Source organism: Oncorhynchus masou, chromosome 28 (assembly GCF_036934945.1).
Source record: "Oncorhynchus masou masou isolate Uvic2021 chromosome 28, UVic_Omas_1.1, whole genome shotgun sequence".
Classification (NCBI taxonomy): domain Eukaryota; kingdom Metazoa; phylum Chordata; class Actinopteri; order Salmoniformes; family Salmonidae; genus Oncorhynchus; species Oncorhynchus masou.
In genome coordinates this window covers 76,788,044-76,807,452 of record NC_088239.1, presented here as the reverse complement: position 1 = coordinate 76,807,452, position 19,409 = coordinate 76,788,044, and the positions used below count along the sequence as shown (strand labels likewise).

The 19,409-nt window shown below is 40.3% G+C and overlaps 2 protein-coding genes across 3 annotated transcripts; one reads left to right on the top strand and one right to left on the bottom strand.

Moving 5' to 3' along the window:
• Positions 1-316: 316 nt before the first annotated feature.
• LOC135518322 (zinc finger protein ZFP2-like) lies at positions 317-10,829 on the bottom strand. Of its 2 annotated transcripts, XM_064943412.1 has the most exons (4): positions 10,639-10,829; positions 9,801-10,092; positions 9,365-9,460; positions 317-2,383 (listed from the first exon to the last, which is right to left on the bottom strand). In XM_064943412.1, exons 1-4 carry the CDS (start codon positions 10,807-10,809, stop codon positions 621-623), a joined length of 2,322 nt encoding a protein of 773 aa, XP_064799484.1. In that variant the 5' UTR covers positions 10,810-10,829; the 3' UTR covers positions 317-620. The 2 variants fall into 2 exon arrangements, with proteins under 2 accessions (XP_064799484.1, XP_064799485.1); XM_064943413.1 differs by lacking the exon at positions 9,365-9,460.
• A 4,561-nt stretch (positions 10,830-15,390) lies between these two features.
• Positions 15,391-17,503, top strand: LOC135518321 (GTPase IMAP family member 7-like). Its single transcript, XM_064943411.1, has 2 exons — positions 15,391-15,441; positions 16,549-17,503. Exons 1-2 carry the CDS (start codon positions 15,417-15,419, stop codon positions 17,442-17,444), a joined length of 921 nt encoding a protein of 306 aa, XP_064799483.1. The 5' UTR covers positions 15,391-15,416; the 3' UTR covers positions 17,445-17,503.
• The last annotated feature ends 1,906 nt before the right edge of the window (positions 17,504-19,409 follow it).

The window sequence follows — 19,409 nt, the reverse complement described above, 5'->3', positions numbered from 1 at the left end:
GGAAGCCAGCCGCACCAATGTGTCGGAGGAAACACTATGCACCTGGCAACCTTGGTTAGCGCGCACTGCGCCCGGCCCGCCACAGGAGTCGCTGGTGCGAGATGAGACAAGGATTTCCCTACCGGCTAACCACTCCTTAACCCGGGCGACGCTAGACCAATTGTGCGTCGCCTCACAGACCTCCCCGTCGCGGCCGGTTACGACAGAGCTTGGGCGCGAACCCAGAGTCTCTGGTGGCAATAAAAAGTATGTACAGCTCAAACAGAAATCCTATGGATTATCTTGGCAAAGGAGAAAAAATGACAGAAAATGTGAATGACTCACATGAATTAGGTGTTTAATGATTTACACAATAAAATGAAAAATCTTAAACAATTCAGTACACTGTCAGAAATAAACAGTCATGTCTTTATGAGGAATTTGGCCTCATGAACATTGACCCTAAGACAGCAATATCTCCAAGCATTACAGCAGGCACTCATCTCATTTCCTAAAGCACACAATTTCCTATGAGGCTTTCCAGAATCCCATCCCAGAACATTTAACCCTACAGATACATCCCCATTGTTCCTGATGTCTGAAAGCAGGAAGTTGCCCCACTGTGAATGATAGAAATTATATCACTGAGTCGACATCACAGCAGCATTATGGCAAGCACTGCTGTCTTCACCTCCTTTCTTATTTCTGAAAGAGCGGTCTGAAGATTTACGAGACCGATCACATGTTGCTGCCACACCATTACAGCTATGGTTTTTGTAGTGTCTTATGTCAGAAAAGCCCTTTCCACATCTCTTGCAATAATAAGGCCTAACTCCAGTGTGGACTTGCATGTGGGCTTTGACGTTGTTGGCTTGGCTGAAACCTCTCCCGCAGACGTCACATTTGAATGGCTTCTCTCCCGTGTGGACTCGCTCATGCCTTTTGAGATTGGTGTTGACTGAGAAAGTCTTGTCACAATAACTGCATTTGAAGGGCTTTTCACCTGTATGGGTTCGTTCATGTCCTTCGAGAGCTTGCTTAAGAACAAATTTCTTTTCACAGAATTTACAAGCATAGGGCTTCACGCCACTGTGAAGTCTCATGTGATAGTCCAAAGTATTTTTATAGGCAAAGTTCTTTCCGCAAATGGAACAAGAGTATTGCTTTTGTCCCGTGTGACTTCGTTGATGGTTTTTCAGAGTTAGCATGGAGCTGAAGCCGTTCAAACATATGTCACAACTGAATGGCTTTGTTGAGGTTCCCGCTCTTCTGGCAGTTCTCTCTCTCGTTCTCTCTCTTCTCTGTCGTTCCCTCTGCTTCTCTCCTTCAGCTGTGTGCCATTTTAGATTGTGTCGTCTCATTTGAAAATTGTACATAAAAGTCTTCCCACATAGGTCACACATAAATGGTTTGGTTGCCCCATGACGGTGCATGTGAGCTTTAAGGTCGGTGGACTGAAGGTAGCTTTTCCCACACACTTCACATTTGTACGGTCTCTCACCTGTGTGAAGAACTTGGTGTCTCTGAAGGTTTGCTTTATGGCCGAAAGCAGCTCCACATGTCTCACATTTAAATGCCTTCTCCCCTGTATGAACAACCATGTGGTTTTTGAGGCTGCTGCTCGTCATAAAACCCTTACCACACTCTGAACAAGAATGCGGACGTACACCTGTATGTGTTCGCATATGAATATTTAGGCCACCATGCTGTCTGTAACTCTTTCCACATACAGCACAGGTGTATGGTTTTTCACCGGTGTGGATTCTCTCGTGCTCGATAAGCAGTTTCCTTGACGTGAAACCCTTGTCACAAGTCAGGCACTTGAACGGTCTCTCCACTGCATGAACAAGCTGATGTCGTTTCAGATCTTTCTTGGTAGACAAAACATTTCCACAAACTTTGCAACTGAGTGTTTTTTCTCTGTGAAGCAACATGTGATGTTCGAGCTGCTTGGACACTCTGAATGTTTTGCCACATTGACCACAAGTGAATGGCCTCTCTTCTGTGTGAATTAGCATCTGATGTACCAGAGTGTGAATTAGCTTGTGAGCTTCCAGTGACCCCTTCCTGCTGAAGGTCTTTTCACAAACATCACACTTGAAGGGTCTTGTGTGAGTTAGCTTGTGTTGTACCAGTAGGTTTTTCCGGCTGAAGGTCTTCTCACAAACATCACACTTGAAGCATTTGTTTTCTTTGGATCGCATCCTTTTAGTAGTATTGCTGTTTTTCTGGCTTTCATGGCCGTCTCTCTCGTTGATCCCTGGCAGAGCAGCTCTCATATGCTCAACGTTGGATTCAGTGTCTCTTGGTGAGGGGTCTGTATTCAGTCCGTCTGTGTCTCCCAGAGAGGAGTCATTCTCCAATGAAGACATCTCTGTGGGTTTGCTGCAAACCTTTGCAGGACCTAAAGACAAAAGGATTATGAGTATATATATACACATTTACACACACACACACATACACACAAAAATATAAATTAAGCAGGTTTTACAAATGAGGATTACACAAACTAATTTCATTAATTAAAAATAAGTACCGTTGTCCGAGCTAGAAAGGCCGGAGCCTTTAGATCTTCTGTTTATGTAGCATGAGGCATCTTGATTATGTACAAATAAAGCAGCTGGACAGGACGCCAGTCTGAATTTTTTTTATTTTTACATAAGCATTAAAATAAACATACATTTACCAGCGTGTGAATTTTTTTCAAACAACTGGTCCATTCATTAGTGCACACTGTAGCAAAACGTTTTGCAAAGGAAAGTGAAAACAAACATTCAGCTAGTCCCTTCCCCATAGGCAGCGAATCCAATAGGTTAGCTAAGCTTCCCCCTAAGTCAATTTAATTACATTTGCCCATAATATGTAAATTACTCCTGTCTACAGAAATAAATCAAATTATTCAAAATACTAAACCAGAGAGCATGATATAGCCACAGAGGATCATTAGGGTCTCCTAAAATACAATTGTGGATGGTTTTAAAAATCGCAAACGCATAGCCTAAAGTTGGGAAGCGCGCAATTTCAGCTGCTTGGCAAATTCTCCGAATGTGTGCGAAGAAAACGTAAAGCATTGTTCAGAATGTTATTTTTTGCAAATTGAAAGTTATTATAATCTTAAATTTATGACTACCCAATTAGAGGTCTTCATGGGTACAAAAAGTTGGACCCCTTCCGAAATGGACCTGGGGCTTTCCCACCCGGACCCGAAATACACTACCATTCAAAAGTTTGGGATCACTTAAAAATGTCCATGTTTTTGAAAGAAAAGCACTTTTTGTCCATTAAAATAACATCAAATTGATCAGAAATACAGTGTAGATATTAAATGTTGTAAATGACTATTGTAGCTGGAAACAGCTGATTTTTAATGGAATATCTACATAGGCGTACAGAGGTCCATTATCAGCAACCATCACTCCTGTGTTCCAATGACACGTTGTGTTAGCTAATCATTTTAAAAAGGCTAATTGATCATTAGAAAATCTTTTTGCAATTATGTTAGCACAGCTGAAAACTGCTATTCTGATTAAAGAAGCAATAACACTTGCCTTCTTTAGACTAGTTGTGTATCTGGAGCATCAGCATTTGTGGGTTCAATTACAGGCTCAAAATGGCCAGAAACAAAGACCTTTCTTCTGAAACTCGTCAGTCTATTCTTGTTCTGAGAAATTAAGGCAATTCCATGCGAGAAAGTGCCAAGAAACTGAAGATCTCGTACAACGCTGTGTGCTACTCCCTTCACAGAACAGCGCAAACTGGCCCTAACCAGAATAGAAAGAGGAGTGGGTGGCCCAGGGGCACAACTGAGCAAGAGGACAAGTACATTAGAGTGTCTTGTCTGTTTCTCAAACTACTCAAAAGTCCTCAACTGGCAGCTTCATTAAATAGTACCCGCAAAACACCAGTCTCAACATTCACAGTGAAGAGGCGACTCCGGGATGCTGGCCTTCTAGGCAGAGTTCCTCTATTCAGTGTCTGTGTTCTTTTGCCCATCTTAATCTTCTATTTTTATTGGCCAGTCTGAGATATGGCTTATTGGCCAGTCTGAGATATGGCTCTGCCTAGAAGGCCAGTATCCCGAAGTCACCTCTTCACTGTTGACGTTGAGACTGGTGTTTTGCGATGACTATTTAATGAACCAACCAATGAGCTGGGCTTTATGGGAGTATCCGGAAACCATGTCTCGGTCGCAAAATGTAGCTTCTAACCTTGTACAACAGCATGCCTTTTCATTTTGGACAAAAATTATAAGGATATTCAGAGTTATGAAGTCAGGAAAACTGGTTGTTTTGCAAACGTTGAACTTATATGGCTACTAATACTTGAAAAGCTAAATCAAAGTCCAAGTATACAGATTTGACGATATTCTTGCAGAAAAATGGAATATGAATGAGACGTCGCTTTCACGATTTGCTCAAATGGAACTGGGGACTCACACCAAAGTCCTGTTGTTCAGTTATCCGTCTGAAACTTTCCACATGATGCTGCCATCTTGTGGACACTATCGGAATTACAACCAGAGTGATGGTTATAACTATGACCATTATCTTGCATTTCAAAGATGGTGGTAGAAAAAGACCAGTTGTTTTTTTTCTTTGTATTTTCTTCTACCAGATCTATTGTGTTATATGGTAACTATAATCAATTCAAATTTCCACAAACTTCAAAGTGTTTCCTTTCAAATGGTACCAAGAATATGCATATCCTTGCTTTAGGGCCTCAGCGACAGGCAGTTAGATTTGGGTATGTCATTTAGGAAAAAAAAGTAAAAAGGGGGGCTATCCATGTGATAAACAAATTTTTGTTTGCTTTTCTTAAAAAAATAATAATAATCTAAGTGACCCCAAACTTTTGAACGGTAATGTACATAAAACATTTGAATATAGAGAGAGACCTGTTCCATAGAGACAGGTAGGATCCAAACCCGGTCCAATTCGAGTGAAGGTAGCAGAAAAAGAAAAAAAAAACTAATTTATTAACCAGGGCTGCGCCACAGTAGGGAGAGAGGTGCCTCTCTAGGAAGCAGGGGAGGGGCCTTACTGTGACCAAGTGATGCAGGGAGCGAGAGACCGCAACCAACCAAGCTGACTCGTGCTATAGATGGGTTAGCTGACAACGTCACGCAAAACTATGCACATGGTTCAATAGGGCAGAAGTCTGAGTTGTGTATTCTGGATGGCCAGATAGCTACCAACGATGACAAGAAACTGCCATGTGGGGAATCGTGACTCGTTTCAGTTCATGATTGTCAACATCATGATCTGTATCTAAGTGACTAGTTTGATTTTCTTGTTCTCATCAATTGAGTCCACTTTGATAGACAAAACATATATTTCATCCATAGACACAGTTTCCAAGACCATTGATTCAGAATCTTTTGTTTCAGCTTGACCATTATCTTACATTCAGGTAACAGGTTGCTGTAACACCCCCCATTGACTTCGTCAACTTCTATAGTTTAAAAACAGTACAGAAGCAAACGTGTGGATATGAACATCATCTTCAAAACATGTTTAAATCCTGTTTTGTTAAGAATTGACAGTAGTTAAAAACCATAAAAACTTCCAGCAAAATTACTCAACGACACCGACAGATTTTTCACATAGTTGGCTTGGGGATTGGAAACAGCAACCTTTCACTTACAGGCCCAACACTCTTAACCGCTAGGCTACCTGCCGCCCTAGTGTCTTCCTTTCTTGGTATAATATACCACCATGTCCTCAGTTATTGTAACATTTGAATTTTCTGGGACTGATTCTGAAAATTTTTGCTTTACCTGAGAGAATACGTTTCATTCAATTGCCATGAAGCAATATATCCTCTATTGATTCAATTTTGATAGACATCATGGTTTCAAAGTTAATTAATTTAGAATGTTGCATGCGTTTCATTTCAACATTTACTGATGACTTGACACTCCCATCCTCTATATCTGAGCTACACTATACATACAAAAGTATGTGGACAACACTTAGAATTAGTGGACTCGGCTATTTCAGCTTCACCCGTTGCTGACCGGTGTATAAAACAGAGCACACATCCATGAAGTCTCCATGCCTCACCCAATGTAATGTGGTACAGATGTTTTTTTTTTAAATTCCTTATAACTGGAACTTCCACCAGGAGCTAGCCAGCTAACTAGCTGCTAGTCTTTGTTAGCGGTCCTCGCCTTTCTCCTCCCGGAATCAGCCAGCCTAAGCTTGGACAATCACCTGCCAGTCTACACAGCACGATATCAACCCAGAGCATGTTGGACGGCCTCTCTCCACCATATCACCGGATTCCTGCCGCTCTGGATCATTACTCCGGATCATCGCAGCTAGCTAGCTGCAAACGAGTGGCTACTGTTAGCTAACGCCTCTGTCCCGAAGCAAGCACCAGCTAGCCTTGAGCTAGACCCATATACCAGCTAATTCTAGGGCAACAATACATCCTTTGCCAGTTGGCCTGGATCCAATCCTTTATTGTCAACACGGAGCCCCGCCGATCCATCACGACTGGACTGCCGACATGATTTCCCGATGTGGTCTCAACAGGCTATTCTGTTACGATATCGCAGCAGAACCATCTATTAGCCTGGCCCCGCTAGCTTTTTCTGAACGCGGTGTCTTCTGCTTGCCCAGCGCAGTAGTGACTACCGAACAGCACCCTGAATCCACTATTGCTACTCGTTTGACCCTATGATCACTCGGCTACACAGCTGATGCACCCTGGACTGTTTCAATAACATGATACCTCATTTTGTTTACCTGTCGGCCCCAGCCTCGAACTCAGGTCCTGTATGTACCTAACTGACCCGCTCTGCCCATTCATCGCCTGTGATTGCTTTATGACTCTCTCTCTCTATGACTCTCTCTAATGTCAATATGCCTTGTCTACTGCTGCCTTGGCTAGTTTTTATTGTTTTATTTCACTGTAGAGCCCTCAGTCCCGCTCAAAATGTCTTAGTTCTTTCGGCTCAACCCACACATATGCGGAGACCTCACCTACGTTAATTGATGCGTGACGATGAGAGATGTTTCGTCTCTGGAGGTAACGCATCGGTTTATCTCCACTGTACTCACATCCTACCATACCCTTGTCTGTACATTATGCCTTGAATCTATTCTACTACACACAGAAATCTGCTACTTTTATTCTCTGTCCCCAACGCACACTTATAGCCTTTAGCCATACCCTTATCCTACTGCTCCTCTGTTGATGTAGAGGTTAACCCAGGCCCTTTAGCCCCCAGTTCCACTCCTATTCCCCAGGCGCTATCATTTGCTGACTTCTGTAACTGTAAAAGCCTTGGTTTCATGCATGCTAACATCAGAAGCCTCCACCATAAGATGCTTTTTCCCCCACTGCTTTAGCACACTCCGACAACCCTGATGTCCTATCCGTGTCTGAATCCTGGCTTAGGAAGGCCACCAAAAATTCTGAAATTTCCATCCCCAACTACAACATTTTCCACCAAGATAGAACTGCCAAAGGGGGTGGAGTTGCAATCTACTGCAGAGACAGCCTGCAGAGTTCTGTCATCCCATCCAGGTCTGTGCCCAAACAGTTTGACCTTCTACTTTTAAAAATCTACCTTTCCAGAAATAAGTTTCTCACTGTTGCCGCTTGTTACAGACCCCCCTCAGCCCCCAGCTGTGCCCTGGACACCATATGTGAATGAATTGCCCCCTATTCATCTTCAGTTTGTACTGTTAGGTGACCTAAACTGGGATATGCTTAACACCCCGGCCGTCCTACAATCTAAGCTAGATGCCCTCAATCTCACCCAAATTATCATGGAACCTACCAGGTACAACCCCAAATCCATAAACACAGGCACCCTCATAGATATCATCCTGACCAACCTGCCCTCTAAATACACCTCTGGTGTCTTCAACCAGGATTTCAGCGATCACTGCCTCATTGCCTGCGTCCATAACAGGTCCGCGGTCAAACGACCACCCCTCATCACGGTCAAACGCTCCCTAAAACACTTAATTGAGCAGGCATTTCTAATCGACCTGGCCCGGGTATCCTGGAAGGATATTGACCTCATTCCGTCAGTAGAGGATGCCTGGTTATTCTTTAAAAGTGCTTTCCTCACCATCTTAAATAAGCATGCCCCGTTCAAAAAATGTAGAACCAGGAACAGATATAGCCCTTGGTTCACTCCAGATCTGATTGCCCTTGACCAGCACAAAAACATCCTGTGGCGTACTGCATTAGTATCGAATAGCCACCGCGATATGCAACTCTTCATGGAATTTAGGAACCAATATACACAGGCAGTTAGGAAAGCAAAGGCTAGCTTTCTTAAAACAGACATTTGCATCCTGTAGCACAAACTCCAAAAAGTTCTAGGACACTAAAGTTCATGGAGAATAAGAGCACCTCCTCCCAGCTACTCACTGCACTGAGGCTAGGAAACACTATCACCACCGATAAATCCACGATAATTGAGAATTTCAATAAGAATTTCTCTACGACTTTCCACCTGGCAACCCCTACTCCGGTCAACAGCTCTGCACCCCCCACAGCAACTTGCCCAAGCCTCGCCCATTTCTCCTTCACCCAAATCCAGATAGCTGATGTTCTGGAAGCACTGCAAAATGTGCACTCCCCCCCCCCCCAAAATCAGCTGGGCTAGACAATCTGGACCCTCTCTTTCTAAAATTATCCGCCGCAATTGTTGCAACCCCTATTACTAGCCTGTTCAAACTCTTTTGTATCGTCTGAGATCGGAAAACTGCCGTGGTCAACACCCCCCTCTTCAAAGGGGGAGACACTCTAGACCCAAACTGTTACAGACCTATATCTATCCTACCCTGCCTTCGAAAGCTAAGTTAACAGATCACTGACCATTTTGAATCCCACCGTACCGCTATGCAATCTGGTTTCCGAGCTGGTCATGGGTGCACCTCACGCTCAAGGTCCTAAACGATATCATAACTGCCATCGATAAGAGACATTACTGTGCAGCCGTATTCATCAACCTGGCCAAGGCTTTCGACTCTGTCAATCACCACATTCTTATCGGCAGACTCAACAGCCTTGGTTTCTCAAATGACTGCCTCGCCTGGTTCACCAACTACTTCTCTGGTAGAGTTCAGTGTGTCAAATCGGAGGGCCTATTGTCTGGGCCTCTGGCAGTCTCTATGGGGGTTCCACAGGGTTCAATTCTCGAGCCGACTTCTCTCTGTATACATCAATGATGTGGCTCTTGCTGCTGGTGATTCTCTGATCCACATCTACGCAGACGACACCATTCATTCACTCACTGGTGGTGACACGTCTCACGGGCTGCCCATGCCCTGTTTTGGCCCATTTGCTTCTGTTTGGTTCCTAGTGATTAAGACTTTGGTTTGCTAACAATTATTCAAAATAACACAATTTGAAGGATTACCTGCACAGACTGACATCGCATTAGTGACAGTGTTTGCTTGACTGACATTCCCTGGCAATGTTGAAGCCGCTGTCATTCCAGAGAACATTGAGAAACCTAAAACATAACAAGCATAATTACCTTTAACACACATTCACCTTTCCCTTCCCACAAAATTGTGTGATTTAGGCCTAAATGTATTTGAAAATAAATTATCAGTAGGGCAAGAACACCAATAACAAGCTTTAGCTAAAGCCTAGGCAGGTAGCCTAGTGGTTAGAGCGTTGGGCCAGTAACCAAAAGGTTGCTAGATCAAATCCCCGAGCTGCCAACATAAAAAATAAATGTTGTTCTGCCCCCGAGTAAGGCAATTAACCCACTAGGCTGTCATTGTAAATAAGAGGTTGTTGAATTTAAAAAAGAATGACTACTGGCTAGCTAGGTCTATAACACTCACCAACTGGTGGAATTGCAAAAATCATTCCATTAAGCAGAATATGCGTGGGTCCTTTTGGTTCTGCTTGTGTCTGCATTTTAGCCAGTAATGCTCTATAATGTTCAGCCTTCTCAGTCAATGCCTTCATATCTTCATCCATCTGCTCCACCTTGGTTTTCTTATCTTCATCCATCTGCTCCACCTTGGTCTTCAGTTTATCGTTCTCATTTTGTAAACTTGAGGAGACCACTAGGAATAGTTGGCAAATTTTACGAGTAGCCTCCCCTGTCACCAGATTCATAATTGTGCACAGCTGTGAAGAGAAATTGAGAAGAAAAAAACGTTACCTAAATAGTTAGTTAACGTTAACTTAGTTGTCTGTGCAGTCAGCTACGTTGCAAAGAAAATTATGTGACGCGGCAGGTAGCCTAGTGGTTAGAGCGTTGGTCCAGTAACCGAAAGGTTGCTGGATTGAATCCCCGAGCTGCCAAGTTACAAATCTGTCGTTCTACCCGTGAACAGTCAAGATTTTGTTCTTATCTGACCTGCCTAGTTAGAATTTTTTTAAATTTATTTAAATAACACACTTAGCTAACTAGCGAACGAGCTAACAACTACCGTAGATAAGGAAATTGCAGGAAGCTGGCTAATTTAGCCATAGTTACACCAAATATTCGCAGTGGTTACACAACGTTGGATAAACTACTAGACAACGCATCTTTAACTAGTTAGATAACGTTACGCGTTAACAGTACTATACGTTGCCACAGAACAATGAGGCAGATCTTTTTCCGGATGTATAACTAATTGGGTTACTTTAAAAACACATTTGACGCAGTTAGCTCAACTCTGTACTCACCTCTCTCTCCGGATTGCAAACGTAAGAGTTTGGCACGGTGGTCAAAAATTTGCCCATTTCTGTCATTGTCGTCTCGACGACAACGGCCATAATAGATGTTGTTTCTAACTGAAACATATTGTAAGCTGTAGCCATTTTGCCCTCAGACTCACTCACATAACAGCTAGCCATCTGTCACTTAGCATCGGCAGTTCCTTCCTGTACGCCTAATTTTCAAAATAAAAGTACTCCTTCCTGACTTTTACTTGACATTATTTTCTGGATAAAAAAAAAAAAATCAGAAAATTATACTTTGAACTTGCTTAAACATACATTTATTGAAAATGCAAACAATTAATTATATACATAAATTAGCAAATATATAACGAAGTTAATTTTAAATAAAGTTTTGATTGTACTATTACATTTTAAAAACTATATTGGTGATGCTTTTCATTATAACCCCCTATGAAAAACAACAACAATAACACGATACCAACACTGTTTCTGGAAGTTTTAATGGTTTTTAACTGATGTCAACTCTAAACCTTCAAGGTGCATACTGGACCCTATTCCAACTACACTAATGAAAGAGCTGCTTCCAGTGTTTGGCCCTCATATGTTGAACACAATAAACGTCTCGCTATTCACCAGATGTGTACCAAACTCACTAAAAGTGGCAGTAATTGAAAAACCTAAGAACTTGACCCTGAAAATGTAAAAAACTATTGGCCTATATCAAATCACCCATTCCTCTCAAAAAAAAAATGAAAAAGCTGTTGCGCAGCAACTCACTGCCTTCCTGAAGATAAATAAGATATACGAAACGCTTCCGTCTGGTTTTAAACCCCATCAAAGCACCTTCACGAGACTGCACTCGTGAGGTGTTAAATTACATTTTAATTGCGTCAGACCAAGGCTCTGCATCTTTTCTCGTGCTCCTAGACCTTAGTGCTGCTTTTGACACCATGTTTTACACCAAGGTAAAGTTGGTTTTATATTCACACATTCGAACATTCAACAGACATTCGCCAAAATCCATTTACAAATGTAAAAATCAATAACTAATTAATTGATTGTCACAGAAACATGAAAATATATATGGTTAATTCTATAACTGTCGAGCATACTTTTAAAAACTTTGTTTTGAATACAAATTCCAGTTTTGATTTGATAGAAATACATAACATCTTTAAAATGCAATTTAAAGTTGTATAAATCAATAACTAATTCACCGTTTGTCACAGAAACATTAAACTAGATATGATTTATTCTATAAATGTGTAGCATGCTTTAACAACCTTTGTTTTGAATGAAAAAACAAGTTTTGATTTGATGGAAATACATAAACTATTTAAAATGCAATTTAAAGCTGTACAAATCAATAACTAATTCACAGTTCGTTACAGAATCATCAAACTAGATATGATTTATTCAATTTATTCTGTATTCTTACAACCTTTGTTTTGAATACAAATTCCACTTTTGGCGAATGTTTGTTGAATGTCCAAATGTCTGAATATAAAACCAACTTTACCTCGGTATCGAACACCACATTCTTTTGGAGAGATTGGAAACCCTAATTGGTCTACACGGACAAGTTCTTGCCTGGTGTAGATCTTATCTGTCGGAAAGATATCAGTTTGTCTCTGTGGATGGTTTGTCCTCTGACAAATCAATTGTAAGTTTCAGTGTTCCTCAAGGTTTTATAACCACTATTGTTTTCTACCTCTTGATGATGTCATTTGGAAACGTAATGTTAACTTTCACTGCTAAATTAAATCAAATTTGATTGGTCACATACACATGGTTAGCAGATGTTGCCCACCCTGGAAGCCTGTGTTTCAACTCGGACAAAACAGAGATTCTCGTTCTAGGTCCCAAGAAACAAAGTGATCTCCTGTTGGATCTGACAATTAATCTTGATGGTTGTACAGTCGTCTCAAATAAAACTGTGAAGGACCTTGGCGTTAACTCTGGACCCTGATCTCTCTTTTTGACAAACGTATTAAGAATATTTCAAGGACAGCTTTCTTCTCTCTTCGTAACATTGCAAAAATCCTAAACCTATTGTCCAGAAATGATGCAGAAAAGCTCATCCATGCGTTTGTCCCTAGATTAGACTACTGCAATGCTCTACCTTTCGGCTGCCCGGATAAAGCACAAAATAAACTTCAGTTAGTGCTAAACATGACTGCTAGAATCTTGAATAGAACCCAAACATTTGATCATATTACTCCAGTGCTAGTCTCTCTACACTGACTTCCTGTTAATTCTAGGGTTGATTTCAAGGTTTTACTGCTAACCTACAAAGCATTACATTGGCTTGCTCATTCTGTCAATAACAAACATAGCTCAGACAGAGGATGGAAGTCATCAGTAAATGTTGAAATGAAAGAAATGCAACATTCTAAATCAATTAACTTTGAAACCATGATGTCTATCAACATTGAATCAATAGAGGATATATTGCTTCATGGCAATTGAATGAAACATATTCTCTCTGATAAAGCAACAATTTTCAGAATCAGTTCCAGATAATTCAAATGTTACAAGAACTGAGGACATGATGGTCTAAATTCTATCATCATAAAAAAGGAAGACACTAGGGCGGCAGGTAGCCTAGCGGTTAAGAGTGTTGGGCCTGTAAGTGAAAGGTTGCTGTTTCCGATCCCCAAGCCAACTATGTGAAAAATCTGTCGATGTGCCCTTGAGCAAGGCACTTAACCCTAATTCCTCTGAATAAGAGTGTCTGATAAATGGCTAAAATTTAAAAAACGAGAATGCACTAGGAATTGAATCCTTACTCAAAAAACATTAATGCAGTGTTGCAAATAAGAGGAGATCCAATGCACCCTTCCTTAAGATAAAATGTTATTGCTACCAGAAATAATTTGAAATGGAAGGACTGTAACCAAAAAAATGTATAGATATCATTCTCTTACAAAGGAAAAATAGTACACCAAGGGAACAGATTAAAGACTACCCACTGAGCACAGATGTCAGTTCAATGTCTAGTTTTGATTTACATTTGGTTGAGTTGTCCACTAACTGTGAATTCAACGTGAAATCAACAACGAATGTCACCATGTCATTGGATTTAGGTTAAAAGTTGGGGGGAAAAAATACAAAATGCCCTTACGTTGATTACTTTTTGCAAATCCAATCAGTTTTCAACTTTCATTCAACTTCATTGGTTGAATTTCATTGGTTGAAATTATGTGGAAACAACGCTGATTCAATCAGTTTTTGTCCAGTCAGTAGGCCCTTTAAGGGACCTGAGCAAAAGGTGGTAGCTGAAAAGATGAAAAACATAAAAGCTTTTAAATATTACAATGAGGCACTTTCCAGTGCAATTAAAGTCACTGTCTGCTTTTAACCAGAATGGAGTAGGTTCTAGCACTGATGTGCTGCTCAAAACGTAATCGGGCAATTTAACAGTCGAAACCTCGAACTTCCAATAACTTAGACAGCATAAATTACAAGCCATGCTGAACAAATTATTTTTGAATGTGGAAACATTACTGTTGTGTACAGTATGTGGTGGTGAATCAAAAAGGCAGACAGTGTGCAACACATTCCCACATATTTTGTTAAGTAGACTTTCGAGAGCACAGTTAAGTGAATTGAACACCAATTAGAACCCCAAAAATTGCATCTACCCTCTTCTCATGGAGAAAGGGAATACAAAATATGATCAATTATCTTCCAAAAATGTCAAACAAGATTGGAGGACAAAACTGGGCTGTATCATTTGACAATTTAAATAACAAGCAAATGACTAACAAAAGCAAAGGGTTGCCCAGGGTGCTTTGCGAACCATCCTGGCAAAAGTTGTGAGCTAAAAATACTAAAAAGGAAGTTAATTTAAGTAAAATATTTTGCAGAATACGATTTTTTGTGATCACACAAAAATGTTATTGTAGGCCTGTATGTCATGGGCTGGATCTGAACTCAGGTCTCCCATGGGAGAAACCAATTCCCTCTTGGTGCAACGTTGACACTGATGGTGAAGTCGCAGGGAGGATTAACTTTATACATCAAACCCAAAGAAGTTCATAATTAGAATTCTCTGTTTTCTTCATCCATCTGATGTTCCAGAGACAGTGTATCAAAAGTACAGTAGATGGTGATATTGTATCTTATATATTTGCACCCTGACCTGTAATACTGTAACAAGACAAGACTTGTTCTCAACTTTTAACATAACATACTGTAGCTTAGATACATATAAGAAAGCCTACTAACTTAGTTCACTTTCAAACGTCTCATTTGGAAATGGCCCACAGGATTGATTGTATGCAGAGTATCAAAACTCACTGTTTTCACAACTCCACACCTGTAGTTCCCTATCAGAATCATAACTCAAATAATGTAATCATAGTTTAGTATTAAAACACATAACAGTTATAGAAACACAGACATGTTTAAGACTCTTGAAATGAAATGAACCATTGGATGAAATTGCTTTGGCAAGATGAAATTGATTATCCTATTGAAACTGATTATTGATTAGGCCTATTGTAATTCTGTAGGCTGTTAGAAAGGAGGGAGGGGATACCTAGTCAGTTGCTCAACTTAATGCTTTCAACCGAAATGAGTCATCCCCATTTAACCCAACCTCTCTGAGGGGAGGTGTTTTACGCTGAGTTGCAATATGCAATCATCCAACCAAAATGTGTTTAGGGCCCTCATGGCTAGAGCCCGCCCTGCACACAAGGCTATAGAGACAGTAATGATTCGTTAGATCACTCTAAAATCAAACAAACACAGCACATGACAGATGTCACAGCTCAAACATGAGTTCCCTGGATAATCAGATGGGTAAGTACACTTAGTTAATAGTATATTAACGTTCTTGTTGTATATATGATACTTGTATGAAAGGAAGTTAAATGTAATAATATCATCAACTAGAATTGGTATTTATATCAGTAGACTATTGTAGTGCAAACCCATCAGGTCAATGCAATAATACTTTAAATATTTTGTTCAGTTATCGTTAAACGGGTCAAAGTACACAAAAAGTATGCTCCTTTACACTAACTTTTCATTCAACTAACAGTAAACATGTATAAATACTGCTGTCAAACATACTGTATATTAAGTATATCCAATATAGTTCAGTTCAATTCAAATGACTTCATTGTGAAATGCCAGATCTTCTTTTGTGGTTGACACAATCATTAATAAATACAGAGACAGTCACTGTTCATCGACAAGAACATCCGTTCATAATGGAGTCTCTGTGCATTGTCAATATCTGTAAAAAAAAAAATTAAACTTATAAGGGTGCTGTCCACAAACAGGAAAATATTATCTTCTTAAGTTAAACATTCAAGTTGATTATTTTATTAATTAATAGATAAATAACTTAACTGAAACACAAGCCAGTACCCAGTTTCCAGCTTTTCATTGCTTTTCTCTTTTTTCTATGTTAAATGTGTCGGGGTAAAAAGGACACCATCAGCTGCATGTTTAATTAGCACAGGTCTCTTAGTTTCCTGCACATTTTTTGCATATGTATTGAATTATGGCAGTACCTGCCCTGCTTGTAATGTCATGTGGATGGCTGTTTGGTGTGTTTGAACTGTACCCAAGTCATTGGAGAATTAAAAAATATATTTTGTCTCTTAAAAGTAATATATGATTTTTAAGAAGATGTTGAGACACTTTTTAAAACATACAATAAAGAGCATTTTTGATACTGCAAAATTATTTGATTTGGACATGTCATGTGATTCAGTGGGATCTCCATGGAATATCGGAAGAATAATATGACTCAAAGTAACATCACATGAATCTATGGTCAATAAAATATACCGTAACCAAAAGGACAATGCAAATGAATCGAAACCTTTAAAAGGGGCAAACATTGCAAACATACAATTCTGTGCCAATAGTGAAGAACTTCTCTTTGTCATCCAACAGAGCAGCCAAAGAAAAATGATGAGCTGAGGATTGTTTTGGTTGGGAAGACTGGAGTTGGGAAGAGTGCGGTAGGAAACACCATCTTGGGAGAAACCACTTTTACGTCTAAGTTATCTTCCTCCTCTGTGACATCGGTGTGTGACAAAAACAAAAGGAATGTGGATGGGCAAATGGTTGCTGTCATCGACACTCCAGGCTTGTTCGACACCCGATCTACCCAAGAGGAGATACTGAACGAGATCAAAATGTGCATCACTTTTGCTGCTCCTGGTCCCCATGCGTTCCTGATTGTGATCCAGCTGGGTAGATACACAAACGAGGAGAAAGAGGCGGTGAACATCCTCCAGCAGATCTTTGGCAAAGAGGCAGAAAAGTACACCATTGTGCTTTTCACTCATGAAGATGATCTAGAGGGAAAAAGTATTGAATCATTCATTATGGGAAGTGAAGTCTGTGTAGATTTAAAAACCTTGGTCTTTGAAGCATGTCATGGGAGATATCATGCCTTCAACAACAGAGACCGCAATAATCGCTCTCAGGTATCTAAGCTGCTTGAGAAGATCAACAACATGACCATAACGGATGGAAGACAGCACTACTACACCAACAAAATGTTCCAAGAGGCTGAGAGAGCAATTGAGGAGGAGAAAGATATGATTCTGAAAGAGAAAGCAGAGCAGACAAGGAGTGAAATGAAAGCACTGGAAATGAAATATGAAGGACCCGTTCTGGAGGAAGAGAAGAAGAAGTTGATTCAAAAACTGGAGAACGACGCAAGATGTATAGCTGAAAGAAGAAATCGAGTTTTGAAAATGGCAGGCTTCACTCTTGCTGGAGCAGCTTCTGTTGGAGCAGTTGTGGCTGCCCTCAGGAAAGGGACCTGTGGAATACAATGACAGACAACAGTTTTGCCAGACTTTTAGTGTTTGCTGAAATGTTCAAACCATAATGATTAGGGGGAGCACACATTATACAGAAACACACTTATTTGACATAACATGTACATTTAAATATACTAAAGATTTTAAAGATAAAAACATTTGAGGTGTTTAGTCTGAGGTACAGTTGTTCTTAAGCTATGTAATTGTAGCATAATGTTATTATTACATTTAAATATACTGAAGTTTTTAAAACACATTTGAGGTGTTTGGTCTGAGGTACAGTTGATCCTAGGCTATGTAATTGTAGCATAATATCCTACTTTCTAAGATTTACAGCTACTGTATATCCATTTATGCAATATGCATATTTCCCAATATACTTCAATACTTATTGTTTTGTAACTTTTCACTTTACAGTTTAAACCTGAAAGTTTTTCTTGATAGAGTATCATTAAATACATGTTTTTAAATGGTTGTAAAGACTTCAATATAGCCTATTGCATGCAAAATATGGTTTTAAATAAAAGATTCAGTGAACTGTGGAACTGTAATAAAATCAAAGCTAAGACAAAAAAATTATTGAATTGAGTTTATGGTTTGGAAATAATTTTGAAATAGAAATGGTGTTGAATTTAATATGCAACATACAACAAAAATGTGCTGTGTTGTCAATAATCTACTTAATAAATGAATGAATAAACACCAAAAATAAAAGTGAAAGGAGACTGAGAGGATATAAATAATGGCAGTGAATACCGGTGTTACAAAAATATGGCACTGATCAGTAGCAGGAACATATTTGGATTTAACACAGTTCTTCAGTCTGTCTAAAGCTATAATTCACATTTCAGTATTTCACTTCTGAACTCTTGCTTCAGGTGCTAACAGCAATGACCTGAGACTGGTGTTGGTCGGCCTGAGTGGAGTGGGGAAGAGTGCAGCTGGGAACACCATTCTGGGCCAAAAGGTGTTTGATTCCAGAATCAGTTTCAAAACAGTAACACTGAAGAGTGAGAGACAAGAAGGAGAGGTGTGTGGGAAGAGAGTGATAGTAGTGGACACTCCAGGTCTGTCCAACAGTGACCTCTCTGAGGAGGAAGTGAGAGGGGAGATGAACAGGGCCGTGACTCTGTGTGAACCAGGTCCCCATGCCTTCTTCCTGGTCATTCAGCTGACATGGTCTCTTCTGTCCCTGACATGGTCTCTTCTGTCCCTGACATGGTCCCTTCTGTCCCTGACATGGTCTCTTCTGTCGCTGACATCATCCCTCCTGTCCCTGACATCGTCCCTCATGTCCCTGACATGGTCTCTTCTGTCCCTGACATGATTCCTCCTGTCCCTGACATGATCCCTTCTGTCCCTGACATGATCCCTTCTGTCCCTGACATGGTCCCTCCTGTCCTCGACACCTGTCCTGTCCCTGACATGATCCCTCCTGTCCCCGACACCTGTCCTGTCCCTGACATGGTCCCTCATGTCCCTGACATAGTCTCTTCTGTCCCTGACATGGTTCCTCCTGTCCCTGCTACTGTCCCCCCTGTTCGTGAGTCAATTTGGGAAATGGTGAAGTCAAACAACAACATTATTTTCACAGCGGGAGTAGGACTGACTCTATTGGTCATCGTAAGAAAAAGAATTAGGAAATAATGAGAGGTTGGTTGAATGGGACATAATTTCCCACATGCGTGAGTGCCAAATTAAATGAATGCTACAATTATACACCCGTTAACGCTTTTTGACATTTTAGAACATTTCTTATTGAATGTTAAGAGAATGGGTGACAGGTTGTATTTGAAGAATCATAATAAAATATAAACATGCGAAAACTGATTTAGAAAGACTGGTTATTATTGCTGGATATTATGCATATAAGCTATTGTATGGTTTTCATCAGGTCTGTTGTCACATGAAAAACAAGTGAGGTCATACTGATGTGCATGTACTTCTACTTTGCAAACATAATCTGGGCTTCTATTGTGA

What these genes read in the sequence shown, in the direction of transcription:
- LOC135518322 (XM_064943412.1), bottom strand. Translation starts at nt 10,809, where the DNA reads ATGGCTAGCTGTTATGTGAGTGAGTCTGAGGGCAAAATGGCTACAGCT. An exon ending in TTTGCAATCCGGAGAGAGAG is followed by an intron (nt 10,093 to 10,638) that starts GTGAGTACAGAG and finishes TTCTCTTCACAG; the next exon opens with CTGTGCACAATTATGAATCT. An exon ending in TGCGATGTCAGTCTGTGCAG is followed by an intron (nt 2,384 to 9,364) that starts GTAATCCTTCAA and finishes TTTTGTCTTTAG; the next exon opens with GTCCTGCAAAGGTTTGCAGC.
- LOC135518321 (XM_064943411.1), top strand. Translation starts at nt 15,417, where the DNA reads ATGAGTTCCCTGGATAATCAGATGG. An exon ending in TTCCCTGGATAATCAGATGG is followed by an intron (nt 15,442 to 16,548) that starts GTAAGTACACTT and finishes GTCATCCAACAG; the next exon opens with AGCAGCCAAAGAAAAATGAT.